Source organism: Osmerus mordax, chromosome 13 (genome assembly GCF_038355195.1).
Source record: "Osmerus mordax isolate fOsmMor3 chromosome 13, fOsmMor3.pri, whole genome shotgun sequence".
Taxonomy (NCBI): Eukaryota; Metazoa; Chordata; class Actinopteri; order Osmeriformes; family Osmeridae; genus Osmerus; species Osmerus mordax.
In genome coordinates this window covers 5,104,465-5,119,156 of record NC_090062.1, presented here as the reverse complement: position 1 = coordinate 5,119,156, position 14,692 = coordinate 5,104,465, and the positions used below count along the sequence as shown (strand labels likewise).

The following is a 14,692-nucleotide window of genomic DNA, read 5'->3' as shown; positions in this document are numbered from 1 at the left end:
GAGAGAGAGAGACAGAGAGAGAGAGAGAGAGAGAGAGAGGGAGAAGAGAGAGAAAGAGAGAGAGAGGGAGGGAGCGAGAGAGAGCTATTTCTTCCTCTTTAATTAAAGGCCCAGCAGGAGAGATTAGGCTGCATTAAAGCAGCTTTCTATGGACACACTTCGCTTTGCAAATGTCAGCTTTTCCAAATGTCATCCTGTCACTAGGACCCCCCAGCTAGTGTTTCCTGTGAGAAGGGGGAGCAGATAGGCAGGCGCACAGGACCAATGGAAAAATTGTCCAACAGAGAACCTAGAGGATTGTGGGAGTTGTATGCCTTACAGTGCTTTCTCATGTGTGTGCCATTGCGTGAGTGTCTGACTAACCCACTGGCTCCAATTTGCTTGGTAACATGCTAACTTTTGCTAGCTGACGCAGCAAATGCCAGCAGCAGCCAAAGAACATGATTCAAAAAAAATGTAACAAGCGAACACACACACACACACACACACATTAGGCACACACACACACAAACACACACCTTGTTTCCCCTCTAAACACCCCTCCCCACCTCCCTCTGGACAAACACCCCTCCCCACACACACCATTTCAAATGCAATGTCCACACTTTCATAAACATCAAACACATAAATTCCCTCCCGCAAATAACTAACTCACCAATCACTTTAACAAAGTATGCGTCTGCTTCAAAGTTGTTCTTCAGAGCGTGGATGAGGAACTCGTCCTTCCCCTCAGCCCGGCTCAGCACCATCATGTCTAATATGCCCTGCAAATGAGCAATGGAAACAGATGAGGGACAAAAGACAGTGTCTAGGGAAGATCATTCCGGAGCTGTCTCTTTCTGATGTAGCATTTCATTCTGCTAATGGGCTGAGGACTGATCCGCCATTACCCGGCCTCATCGCTCCCCCCCACCACCCCCCTCTCTCTCGCTCTTTCATCTCTCTATCACTTGTTCTCCCTCTGTCTCTCTCTCATACACCCTTTCAGTCATTGTATCTATCTATAGCATCTCTATATCTCTGTCTCCGTCTCCATTTCCATCTCTCTCTCTCTCTCTCTCTCTCTCTCTCCATATTTCTGTCAGGGAATTCTAGAGAAGATGAGCTAACTCTAGAGATAGGGAGATGGATAACTCACTCACTGACACAAAAAGGCAGGCCATATTGGGCCCGGAATACAGATCATGAATAAATCAGAGCAGAACAAACCCACTGATTGGCTGTGTAACTGTGGGGTGTCGACACGCAGGCTTGGCTGTGTAGAGGGGGAGGGCATCCAGACATGCTGGGGCTGAGATGGAGGGATGCTCAGGGAGGAGGAGAAGGGAGGAAGGGATGGATGGAACGGAGGGATGGAGAGATGGAGGGGTGAAAGGGAGAGATGGATGGAAGAAAGGAGGGAATGGAGGGAGGGTAGGGAGGGATGAAGGGGGAGAGAGAATGGAAGGGAGGGAGGGACGAAAGGAAAGAAGGGAGGGGAAAGATGGAAGGAAGGAGGCAGGGAGAGGAGGGTCACTGGGAATTAGATGTAAGCTGTCCTAGATGGGGAGTGTCAAGCGGGCTGACGGCTATGTGTCTGTTTAAAGATTTAAAAGGACATTTGAGACGCACCCTAACCAGCTTTGATTCTACAGCAGAGCTGTAGGGGAGACCACCAGGCTCTCCAATCCTCACTGCACATCACGCACGCACGCACACACACACACACACACACACAGGGAGATGTAAACTGATTGGGCGTCTTTTGGGGACAGACAGCGGGCTGTGTCTGTCAGAGCCTGTTGCGTCTCTGTGCTGCGTCCAGGACGCGGGCCGGGGCCGGGCTGCCCGTCCTGCTCTCACCGTGCCCCAGAGTGACACGGCCGTCTTGGCGTGCCTCCCTGGAGGCCCTGGTGGGATTAGATTAGAGGACGGCAGCAGTAATCTGGAGGGGAGGCTGAGGGAGGGCATCGTGACAGGACCATTTACAGCCAGACTACCTAGTCTCTTTCTGTCTTTCTCTCTTTCACGCACACACACCCAGGAGAGACACACAGGATCAGGGAGGAGAAGGTACTCACATCCTCGTAGATGTCAAAGAAGGTTGCCACGGCAGCCTTGGGGATGGCCCCCAGGTCTGACTGGTCCCAGTGCACCCGGAACATCCGCCCAACGTCATGGCAACTGGCGTTGTTACACGGAATGTTCTCCAGGAGGAAGGCCTGCTGGTCGCTACGCAGAAGAGGAGGAGTGAGTTAGAAGATGAACACACACACCTTACTGAGGGAGAATGAGAGTTGATAATTAGCTTGAGGCTGACAATAGACCCAGTGTCTGTTGAAACACTACATTACCCAGAGGACAATGCTCTGCATCAGTGTATAACACACCTTCAATTATGAAGGCAGTACCCTCATGCACACTGCACTGGTGTAAACAAAGGCACACACGCGCATAGAGCACTGACACACACGCACACAATCAGGGGAGGATAGCGATGCTTGCGAGCACTGATGAAGATACTTCACTCAAAGACAATTAGCAGCTGTGTAATTCTGGTCCAGAGGAAAAGACTAATATCAGTCTGACTGCAGTTCAATTAGACAAGAGCTGTAGGCTGAGGAGGAGGCTGAGACTAAAGGATGAGGATGTGCTGTGGATGACGATGTGGATGTGTGCTGTGGATGATGATGTGGATAAGGATGTGTTCTGTGGATGTGTTCTGTGGGTGAGGATGTGTTCTGTCGATGAGGCTGTGTTCTGTGGATGAGGATGTGTTCTGTGGACGAGGCTGTGTTCTGTGGATGAGGATGTGTTCTGTGGACGAGGATGTGTTCTGTGGACGAGGATGTGTTCTGTGGATGAGGTGTTCTGTGGATGAGGATGTGTGCAGTGGATGAGGATGTGGGCTGGGAATGAGGATGTGTTCTGTGGACGAGGCTGTGTTCTGTGGATGAGGCTGTGTTCTGTGGATGAGGATGTGTTCTGTGGACGAGGATGTGTTCTGTGGACGAGGATGTGTTCTGTGGACGAGGATGTGTTCTGTGGATGAGGATGTGTTCTGTGGACGAGGATGTGTGCAGTGGATGAGGATGTGTGCATTGGATGAGGATGTGGGCTGTGGATGAGGATGTGGGCTGTGGCTGGGCACAACAGTCTTGGGTGCGGAGGGGTGAAACAGTCTTGATTTCCACATCCTAATCTAACACTGGGGAGAGGTGTTTTTCTCCCTCTCTCTCTGTCTCTCCGTCCCTCGCTCCCCTGAGCAAACCTGCTCGGGTTCCAGACAGCTCCCTATACCTCCACAGATCTCCCTGGGAACGACGACCTGAAAAGGAGCCAGCCTATAAATAGAGTCAGCGTGAAAATGCTCTCTCTCCCTGTCTGTCTTTTCATCCCTCGCTTTCAGTTTTTTTCCAGACTGCAGATGTCTTGCGCATCGAGGGGAGCGTTCTGGTTGGAGAAGACCGCCGGCTATGAAACTGATAGAAACTCAGTGTGTGTGTGTGTGTGCTCATGGGTGTTTGTTTCTGTACGTGTGTTGTGTGAGTGCGTGCCTAGGTGTGTGTGTGTGTGAGTGCGTGTGCATGCACGCGTGTGTGTGAGGAGACAATAAGTGCTAAAAGTGTGTTTCCATCTTCGTGCGTCCCGACGGAGAGATGAGAAATGAGCCACTGCGCAGAAACGCTGTTATCATACTGAACACAGAGCTGATAGAAGGAGATGAAGTGGGAGAGGATGGAGACTCCACTAACACACACACACACACAATCTTAAAGACGACCTTGGGACTAAAACCCTTAACCCTTGTGTTATCTTCGGGTCGTTCTGACCCATCAGTCATTGTGACCCACCGTCGTATTGCGACAACTTTACCGCATACAAAAACAAAGTGAAGCATTTTCTTTTAACCGTTGGGCTGTCTCAGACCCCCCAAATTGCGAAGGTTAAAAGAAAATTATTTTAATTTGTTTTTGTATTGGGTAAAATTGGGTAAACACAACGATGGTTCGTTATGAACCTTTGGGTCATGTGACCCGAAGGCAGCACGAGGGTTAAAACCTGTCACTCAGTGGTACACACGTCCACACACACACACACACACACACGTGCACACGCGCACACACCAGAACACCACGGAACAAGGCAAACTCTCGTGTTCAATTACCCCCGGATGGGTGAAGCCGTGGCTGGCGGCGGTGGCATTACAATAACATCAGGTCTGATGACATTTCCTGACTGACAAGTGGGGCTGAGCGATACAGCAGGGTCTGCGGCGAGCGTCCGTCTCCCGTCCGCCCGGGCACCTCTCCGTGCCTGCGTGGATTACAGCGATCGGATGGTGTGATTACACATGTACTGTCGAACGCCTCTGTTTAAAGGTCAGCTCCGTCTAATCCACCTATCTCAGCCTGCCTGGCTGCTCTGATCTAATACAGCGTTTATTAAGTGCGCTGGGATCAGCTGCTTCCTGTCTGCCTGTCTTCAGGCGGAGCGTCGGAGGAGCCGTTTGGGGGGGGGGGCTACTTGTGGCCGTGTTGTGACAGGGACAACGGGCTGGCTCACACCCTGCCAGGTGAGCCTGGGAGTAGTCCAGGTTCAAAGCGGATGCCTTCGTTGACGGATTAGTTCCTGCTTCAGATCTACTCGCTCAGTAACATTTTAGCACTGCTTATTCTGGACTTTTTGCCGGTTGCTAGGCGACTCTTTGGACGTTCTAGAAAGACCCGTGGGAAACCTCTGGTGGTTCTCCGTATACTCCATCTCACACCGCCTGACCCTGGGTAGGAAGAGGACTGCAGTCCTGTGAAAGGTGTGGAGGGCTCCATCCAGCAGGCCTCTCTCCCACAAGACGATGCAGAGAATGGCCTCCCCAGTGGGGCTGGCCCTTTAGACTGGAGCCTGGGGGATCCACAGCACGGTGCTGAACAATGGGCCGGCCAACTCATACCATCTCTGCCTGTCAACACCTTCGCGCACAATGGAAATGGAACACAGCCTTGGCCTCAGCCCTAATCTCACAGACAATGGTTTGGAACGTGTCCCGTGCGAATGGTCCCACAGATAACCTGAGAACATCGTCTGCTGAGGCCAGGGGGACTGGAGGGGGAAGGGGAGCCCGCTCCCCTCATGCTAGCTCCAGATGCTCAGGAAAAGAAATACATCCATAGACAAATAAATAATTAATAAATACAGGCGTATTAAAAGAAAGGCTGCAGCCTTCAGCTGCAGATGAAGAGCATCCCCAGGGACATGGCCAGCTAATCATAACTGTTGCCTATTGGCTAGAATCCACTAATACCCTGCCCTGATTGCCCCCCCCCCCCAATCCTCTAATCAGCCCCACATCTCAATCACCTGCCAGGCTGAGAACATCAATCTGCTTTCACCAGATATAGATTGCCGCAGTCTGTAAGGTGTGTCGTTAAGTGTGTGTGTATGTATGAAGAGGGAGACAGCCATTTCAGACTTTTAGACTTCAGAGGCCACTTGTGATTGTGTGTTTCCACGAGACAAAAGGAACGTGTGTGTGTGTACCTGTGATGTGGGCGTACGTGCATTCTCTTTCAGCCATCAAAGAGCTGACGGGACTCCACAGGAGACGTGACACCAAGCAAAAGGACAGGGTCATAAACTCTCTCTCTCCCATCCGCTGGATCTCTCCAACACTTTCTTTCTCTCGACCTCTCTCCCCTACACAAACTCTCTCTCTCTCTTGTAGAGGAAGAAATAAAGACAGAGAGGAAGAAGACACCGAAGATCGGGAGGATAAAATATCAAAAAGACCAAATAACCAGGTCCAGAACCCGATCTCTTCCAGAAGGTTCTGCTGCGGCTGAGTGATTAAGCTGCAGTGTTTCCTCTCACTTGTATGCTGCGCACAGCCCTCCTGACCTCAGCCCGCTACAGCAGTGGGCCTGCAGTCTGGACTCATCATTACCACTCAGAACACACAGGACCAGCCCACCAAAACAATCTGAAGTCCAACAGCAATACACGCCCCACACATAACATTAGCCATCCATCACCCAGCACCTACACAGCAGACTTTGTGGAGGGGGGCTTGCCTGTTTGGGTGAGCTCAGGGTGAGGTGTCATGGTCGGGGGTGAGAGGGACGGAGGGAGGGTTAGGGGTGGAGCTCGCAGTGTCAGATCCTCTCTAGCTGCTCTCTAATTGGTCCCTGTGGACCAGGAAGTCGGGGAGGCCTTGGACCCAGTCAGACTGATGAGGAGCCTACTAGCTGACCCCTCTGACGCACTCCCCATCTCTCTCGCTCTCTCTGAGAAAACAGAGAGAGAAAGACAGATGGAGCAGAGAAATAAAGCGAAGGAGAGTGAGGGAGAGGGAGAGGGAGAGAGGGAACGGCGAAAGCGACCGAGGAGGAGGTAAAGACGGAGGTAGAGACGTGAGGTGCTGTCACGGCCAGGGCCAGTGCTCCTCCTCCCTGCCTCCCTCAGCTACTCCTGCACTGGGCAGCGCTCGCTCCATGGTGACAGCACTGCTTCAGACATGACACGTCGTGCACCATCAGTACCTCACACTCCAACACTTGCTTTCTCTCGACCTCTCTCCTACACAAACTTCCCCCCTCTCTCTCTCTCCCTCCCCTCTCTCTTTCGCCCTCCTCTCTTTCTGTCTCTGTTCCAGACAACCTGCTGACACACCAAAACACAGAGGCAGGACGGGACAGCTCCTGCTTCCAACACCATCCACCACCGAGACAGAGAGGGAAGTTGCGGGGGTGGAAAAGGAGGTGTGTGTGCGCGCGCGCGCGCGCTGGGGGAGGGTGTGCGTGTGTGTGTTATAAATCTGTAGCTGATAAATGAGCTTAGTGAGGCGGGGGGGGGGGGGGGGGGGTCATCCTGCCACAGTTGTTGGGCGGGGGGGAAGGGGGGACGGGGGGGATGAAGTCAAACAGATGTACAGAGGAAGGTGGCTGATCTCTCTCTGTGCAACACCTGCCTGCCTGTCAAAGGTCAACAGGTCATTATGCACCACAGCTACAGGACCGCCTCTTGAAACTGAGGGTTCTGCTCGCGTGCAGTATGCTCTCTGGGTCTGGTCACAACCCTGTTGTGACTGTGCCAGGGGTCTTATGTTCAAGTCCATCAAAGGTGGATGGTGGGTAACGGTAATAGCACGGGACAACCCCCCCCCCCCCCCCCCCCCCACACCTTCCTCGGGTCTCTGAACTCATATCCTAGACCCCCCCTAACCCAGGACCCGATGCCTCCCGGGCCTGCTTCAGAAACCTCATTCTGTCTGACAGCACTGTAGGAATGGATCTCTGTAGTAACGAGCAGGCATTGTAGTGGCACCCCAGTACTTCATTTGGACTGTGTTATGAATATAACTGCAGGCTCCAGCTCCTCCTGTCTACCCATCCCTCAGTACAGGCCTGGGAGGCTATTGCCTAGCAACAGCGTAGCTAGCGGTGATCCTCACAGTTGGGGTGCACACTGATTGAGCTGCACACAGAGAGAGGATCCTACTACATAGTACACACAGAGGATCCGACTACATAGTACACATAGAGGATCCTACTACATAGTACACACAGAGGATCCTACTACATAGTACACACAGAGGATCCTACTACATAGTACACACAGAGGATCCTACTACATAGTACACACAGAGGATCCTACTACATAGTACACACAGAGGATCCTACTACATAGTACACACAGAGGATCCTACTAGATAGTACACACAGAGGATCCTACTACATAGTACACACAGAGGATCCTACTACATAGTACACACAGAGGATCCTACTACATAGTACACACAGAGGATCCTACTAGATAGTACACACAGAGGATCCTACTACATAGTACACACAGAGGATCCTACTACATAGTACACACAGAGGATCCTACTACATAGTACACACAGAGGATCCTACTACATAGTACACACAGAGGATCCTACTAGACCGGGGGTACTCAATAGGCAGACCGCGGTCCGGATACAGACACAATACAATTTGGACCGAAGCCAAAATCAACATTCTAATTTAGTCATGATCCAAGCGAGTTTTCATTGGTGCGGGATTTCACGCCCATATTGTTTTCCTATCTTCTATGTGGTTTTTCTATCTTCTGTGTCCAATCCAAAGATCCCCTAACCCAGGCTAATCAATTTGCTAACGGTACTCGTTTCTTCCTTAGCAAAAATCATGGTGTGACAAAACCCAACAAAAAGCGAAAACTTGATTTCGAAAATCGCAAATTTCAGACAGAATGTACTGACAAGTATGCATTTGTGTTGCCGGTGGGGAGCACAAAACTGATTTGTTTTATCTGCAATGAGACAGTTTCCATTGTCAAAAGTGGTAATGTGAAACGTCACTATGACACAAATCATAGACACTTTGAACAAAATTACCCCCAGAACTCTGAGGTAAGGGCCAGAAAAATTAACCATCCCTGTTCTGGACCCTGGACTGAATGGAAATTTGGAGAGTGGACCTTTTGAGTTTGTAATTGAGCACCCCTGTACTAGATAGTACACACAGAGGATCCTATTAGATAGTACACACAGATAATCCTACTAGACATGTGTGTGTGTATATATACAGTGTACATAGATGTATGACTGCATATGTCCCAGGATCAGCCTTCTCGTCGTGACCTTATTTCCTGGTGCCAAAAATAACTACCGCCACCACAAACACCTCCACTTATATGATAAAGTGTGTTTGAGTGTGTGAGTGTGTGTGTGTACGTGTGCTTATGTGCCTGACATTTACAACACCTCTCCTACGAGAGGAGTTCTTATTAGGTGTGGATACCATTTCACATGTGAGTGTGTGAGGCTGCGTGGAGGCATGTTGGCTCTGTGTGCGTGTGAGGGAGTGGGTGGGTGGGCGGACTGCCTGGGCGGAGAGACAATCGCACACAGAAATAGTCCTGGAGACACACTGGACATACCCCGAACCCACAGAGAGAACATTGCTTTCACGTCTGTCAAACGGAAATTAGCCGTATGTGGCGGAACAAGGCACAGAGCGATTGGTGCAATGTTGCTCGGATCTCCACGTAGCCTGCTTTGGTCGTCTCCAGCCTGCATACATGATTATGGTGTGAGACAACACCAACGACGGGAATACAAACAAACAAAGGTGGGAATGAACGTGTTCTTTGGCTCTGTTCATTCCGAGGGGCCACCAGGGGAGGCTTAGCGTCAGTCTGTCCCTGCTGACAGCTCTCCATCCAGCTCCGTTAGCCCGTTATTTCCCCCCAGCTTCCTCCGTGCCACGGGATTGGTTGGCCTGTGGGGAGCGCAGATGTGCCTTGATGTGATTGGTGGGGTGAGGGAAGGTCGGCTATCAAGGGGAGTGACAGCAGGGGGAGATACATGCTGATCTGCAAGATGTGCTGAAATTCCGAGGCCCTGGTCGTGTAACCCGAATCCGTCTTCCCATCCATCCATTTTTCCGTCCTTCTAATTTTCCCTTTCCTTCCTACTGCTGAACAGGACACATACAATCCTCTTGAACTTCTAACTTCAGTCCTCTGGTACATTTATATGAAGATAATGTCCTGGTTTAACATGATTTAAAACTGCTTAAAATGAGTGCTAAATAATGAACTGTGCTCTCAATGACAAAGAGAGACTGAATGAATCCATCAAATACACTTCTTGGTCTGCTGCAATAGTCCTCACTTGACCGATGGGGACCTCGTTCTAATATGACTGTTACTGGTAGTTTTCTCCTTGCATTCTCTAATCCCTGCTCTCCCCTCTCTGTCCCCCCTCCACACATCCCCTGTGGTGTGTGTGGGGGGGGGGGGGGGGTTGAGCTGTCAGCACCTGCCTGGTCGTCGGTCTGCCAACACTGGACCTGGTCGCCAGTGGGAACGTCAATCTGTGATAGTCTGCCAAAGCTGGATCTAGTCGCCAAGTGGACACCAGTCTCCCTGACGGACAACAGTGAGTTCCTGGTCCCGTTCTTCACCCCCCTGCCTGTGATGCTGCGCCGGTCACAGTCCCCAGCCCTGTGGCTACCTCTGCTTAAACTGACATTTACCAACTCTGACCAAAGTTGAACACTGGATTTTGGTGTTTCAACACCCATTGACACTTCCGTGCTGTATGACTATGTTTAGCCTGTGTTCTGCTCCTCTCTTTCACCAACCGTCTCTGGAGGAGGGGATCCCTCACTGAAACGCTCCTCCCAAGGTTTTTCCTTGTCTTCATTGAGGGTTTAGGTTGGTTGAGGGGCAGTTCTATGGGCGCATGTGAAGCCCTCTCTGACATTGCTTGTAAAAAGGGCTATACAAATACATTTTGATTTGAATGAAGAAGGAAACAGCCAGAGAAAGAGAGCATCGATCTGTCAGAGGAAACATCCGTACTAGACTTGGACTGAGGTATCCAAAATGGGAAACCTTTGCTTTAGGGTACATCTCTCTTTGTCCAAACATCCAATCTATAAATCAACATGTCACTGGGCCCTCGTCCCATTTATGTGTATTTACTGATCGTTAATTAATGTTCTTGGTAAACGGAGGGAGAACGGCGGGGTGATTATGTCTAGGCTGAGAGCAGTGGCGGGCCGTCGATCGCTCTCGCTCTCGCTCTCGCTCTCGCTCTCGCTCTCGCTCTCGCTCTCGCTCTCGCTCTCGCTCTCGCTCTCGCTCTCGCTCTCGCTCTCGCTCTCGCTCTCGCTCTCGCTCTCGCTCTCGCTCTCGCTCTCGCTCTCGCTCTCGCTCTCGCTCTCGCTCTCGCTCTCGCTCTCTCTCTCTCTCTCTCTCTCTCTCTCTCTCTCTCTCTCTCTCTCTCTCTCTCTCTCTCTCTCTCTCTCTCTCTCTCTCTCTCTCTCTCTCTCTCTCTCTCTCTCTCTCTCTCTCTCTCTCTCTCAGCAGGAAAACCCCTTTGATCAGGAAAACGTTGAGGACGGGTTCCGGAGAGGGAGGCGAAAGGCTCCGAGCTAAAGGCTCTTTCTGCGACAGTGTGTGTGTGTGTGTACAGTACATGCGTCCGTGTGTGTGCGTGCGTGCGAGTGGTAAAGAAGCAGAACGAAAGAGCGTGAGGGAACAGGACGTGGGTGCAGAGTGGTTGCAGTCCTCCAGCAGAGACTAACAGCGAAGCTCAGTGTAGTCTGGAGCTCGTTCACGGGTGATTCTCAGGGGGGGTTGGGTGCTTGTGTTCACCGTGAAACGTGCCCAGCTCAGCCCTGCTGAACCTGGAGGGAACCTAGAGGCTGGGTGTCTTTTTTGGGGGGTCTTGTGTGTGTGTGTGTGTGCATGGATACAGCTATATATGCGTGCGCATGCATGTGTGTATGTGTGTGTACAGGTGTGTGTGTGTGTGTGTTGACCGTTCTGAAGGTGCGAGGTGTGAGCCTGAAGAGAGGCAGTAGGGTGAGGGTCCTGGCTGGGGGGCTGAGGCGATGATACCAAGGCGCTGTGTGTAGATTTGAATGGTCCAAACAGACACTTCATCATCCTGTGGGGATGCTGAGAGGAGCTCCCAGAGAGCAGAGCCACAGGGGGGTTCCTCTGCTCCCGTTCTCCTCAGTCAGACACTCCCGATATTACAGCCAGCACACAGACATGAGGAGTCTTTCGACGAGAAAGAAAGTCATTTTTTGGTCGTTTCAATCGTTTTCCTTGGCTCCGCATGGTACTTTTCGCCACTACTGTGCGTTAGGTGAGTGATGTCATCAAGGGGCTGTTTCCATGTGATGTTTTATTGAAATCTCAACCAGTAGAATCTTCATCCCCGTGGGATGAACGTCTCCCTCAAACTAGGCCTGACACGTATACGCGTTCGGCACGCGTTCTCCCGTGCTCTGCTGGCGGCTCCTGAGTGAGTCTTCTGGAAGTCTCCGTGGAACGCTGGCGCGGCTGAGAGCTCGTTTGAGTAAGTGCTCAAATTGATCACTCTTCACCCTCTGCTCACATGTCTATTTCTGAAGCATACTTGGGGGGGAAACCAAGAAAAAAAAAAGAGAAAAAAAAAAATGGGGGTAATTAAATAAAACAAAAAAAACATGACAGGTCTAATCAGCCTTAATTAAATATAGACAGAAATGAGAATCTGTCGTGCTTCCTGGAGCATTAAGATGTCCAACAGGAATCTTCTTCCTGACAGTTGCTCACTGTGTCCACAGACACATCGCAGAAATGTCATCGTACAGTATTCACATAAGGGCCATACTTATGCGTCTGTGTGTGTGTGACTATGTAAGTACTGTGTACACACACACACACACACACGGTCTTGCGGGACAAATGAGTGACGAGCGGATTAGGCGTGATGGGAACGCTGGTGGTTGATATCCTATTGTAATCTGTGGACCTCATCAGGCCCTGTGTCTGACAGGGGTCAGGGGGTGTGATGAGGGCTACCGTCTAGGAATCCTCTACATCCTCTGGCAATCTGCTCACTGTGATTATATATGCTCCGACACACACACACACACACACAATACATAGCCCCCTCCCCTGCCTACACACACCCACCAAAATAAACATACACATCCATATAATCTTGTCAACACACACATGCGCCTTAGATCACACATCCGTTGCCATCGTTAACTACAGTTGTACAGTTGTACAGTAACAAACACAAACTCAGTGTTTCCACAGCGTGTAACGACTCAGACCCGACTGGAAATGTAACGCGAGACGAGGGCCGGTTGGTGAACGGCACCGGTGTTTACACGGCGGCTGGTCTCTCGGGGCGGGGCGTGTCTGTGGGGTGATGACGGTCCCACAGCCACATGTTCAGCAGCGTTTAATCACATGCGACGGCAGAGTCATTAGTGGATGGGATCACGCTATAGGAAGCTGCTCAATATGGGCACCGTTTATGACAGTCCCCCCCCCCCCCCCCCGCTCCCTTTTAATCAAGTCAAAGCCCACCGGCTCTGAGAGCTCAAGCCGTCTCTGACGATCTCACAAAACGTGACGGCGGACACCGTTGCTTTCCTGATGGGGCGTGCGTGGCTCCCAATCCCAGTGGAGGGGGCCACGGTGACGTGCTGCAGGCCGCGCTCCGGCCAGGCCGCGCTCCGGCCAGGCCGGGCGTCACCCCCGTGGGCCTCGGCCAGGGGATGCCCTCCCCTCCAAGGAGGGTTAAAGCAAACACACTGGCATGCGGCGGCCGCCAGGGTTACAATATGCCAGCCATATGTCCCTGCTACCAGCAGCCAACGTGACCTGGCAAAGCCCCGCTTCGCCCTCACACGGCTGTCTGGGGGGAGGGGGAGAGGCGGAGAGAAAAACGGCGAGCGAGCCTGAGAGAGATGGAGAGGGACAGGGCGAGATGGACGAGAACCCGATGAGACAGAGAATTGAAAGAGCGTCCAATTTTAGAAGAGTGAAAGAGCGAGCGGCACAGTGAGAAACATGGACGAGGTTAGACTGAGAGAGAGAGGGGGAGAGAGGGGGGAGAGAGAGAGAGAGAGAGAGAGAGAGAGAGAGAGAGAGAGAGAGAGAGAGAGAGAGAGAGAGAGAGAGAGAGAGGGAGAGACACAGAGGCAGGCGGAGGACGGGAGACGCAAACACAAAGAGAGTGATTGATGGAGTTTCTCTGGCTCCCAGAGGAGAGACTCACTGAGAGAGAGAGCAGTTGGGGGCTGCAGTGATTGAGTTCAGTCTGCAGGTGAAGCAGCTCTAAAAGGCCTGGTGGCGACACAGTCCTCCATCCCTCTGATCTCTCAGCCAGCCTCTGCCCTCCCCCCAGCCTCCCCCCAGGCCCAGCCCCAGCGCCAACCCTCATCCTTAACCTCAGCCCAGACTACTGATTGACTGCTGCGTGCTGACTAGTGTTCACCTCATCTGAACCGAACTGGTGCGGCACACACACACACACATTCACACAGGCCCGCTTGTAAACCTTTAGAAGAGTGATGTTGGAAAGTTGTTTTTTCAGAGGCGTATTTAGGGCGGGTGAGGGGAGAGGATGGGCCAGTCGAAACAAGCCCGAATATGAAAAGGTCAAAAACCAACATCCGAAGATGTCCGGCAGCACTCACCAACGGTGACAAAGTGCTTCAGTTTCACCAACTTATTTTTATTTGATTACTTTTGGGCCATCAAAGAAAGCATGCACACGTGACGCATGATTCGACCACTCTGAAGTCCTATACAGCTCACATGACGGCGGTTCAACTTTCATGTTGGGATGAAGGCCGACCCTGTCGTTAGCATAGCTTTGTTTGACGGGCAAAAAATACATTGGTGAATTGAGGCACTGTCATGTTATTTTTCTAAAAGTCGGTGAGTGCTTCCAGACATCTTTGAATGCTATCTTTTGAAGTATAGCCTACGTGTTTGTTTCTTTCTGGGAAAGCACGTTCAAACCCTCCACAGCAGAATATGAAAAGGTGTTCGTCTATAACAGAAAAGGCCACGAGGGCTTGACGACAAATACCACCCTTCTTCTGGAACATTTCTCCAGACAGTCAGACAGACACACCAGTCAGTCACATTATAAAGGTCAGCATCTTCCTACAAACATGCTCTCAAATGACGGTGGTGTGAGGAATAGGCTTGACCAGAGCAACCGCAACCTGACAACCTGCCACTTTACAGGTCTACAGGAACAGGCAATGCCCACTGACGACAGGAGCCTGAGTTTCTATGCCCATTTTTTGGGGGGTGGTGATTTCTGTCAGTGCTGAGTCTGCCTGAGGTACTCTGACAGGCTGCCTCACGGACATGTTCTGTTCCAGGTCAGCGCATGTGCCAC

At 51.4% G+C, this 14,692-nt stretch overlaps 1 protein-coding gene across 1 annotated transcript in view; it reads right to left on the bottom strand.

The window, feature by feature from the left end:
- Window positions 1-14,692, bottom strand: part of itfg1 (integrin alpha FG-GAP repeat containing 1) — an 83,207-nt gene that overhangs the window by 32,028 nt on the left and 36,487 nt on the right. The window contains exons 11-12 of the mRNA XM_067249011.1: window positions 2,061-2,211; window positions 656-764 (exon numbers count right to left, since the gene is read on the bottom strand). Coding sequence (XP_067105112.1) covers window positions 656-764; window positions 2,061-2,211 — 260 coding nt within the window. The remainder of the gene's footprint in view (window positions 1-655; window positions 765-2,060; window positions 2,212-14,692) is intronic.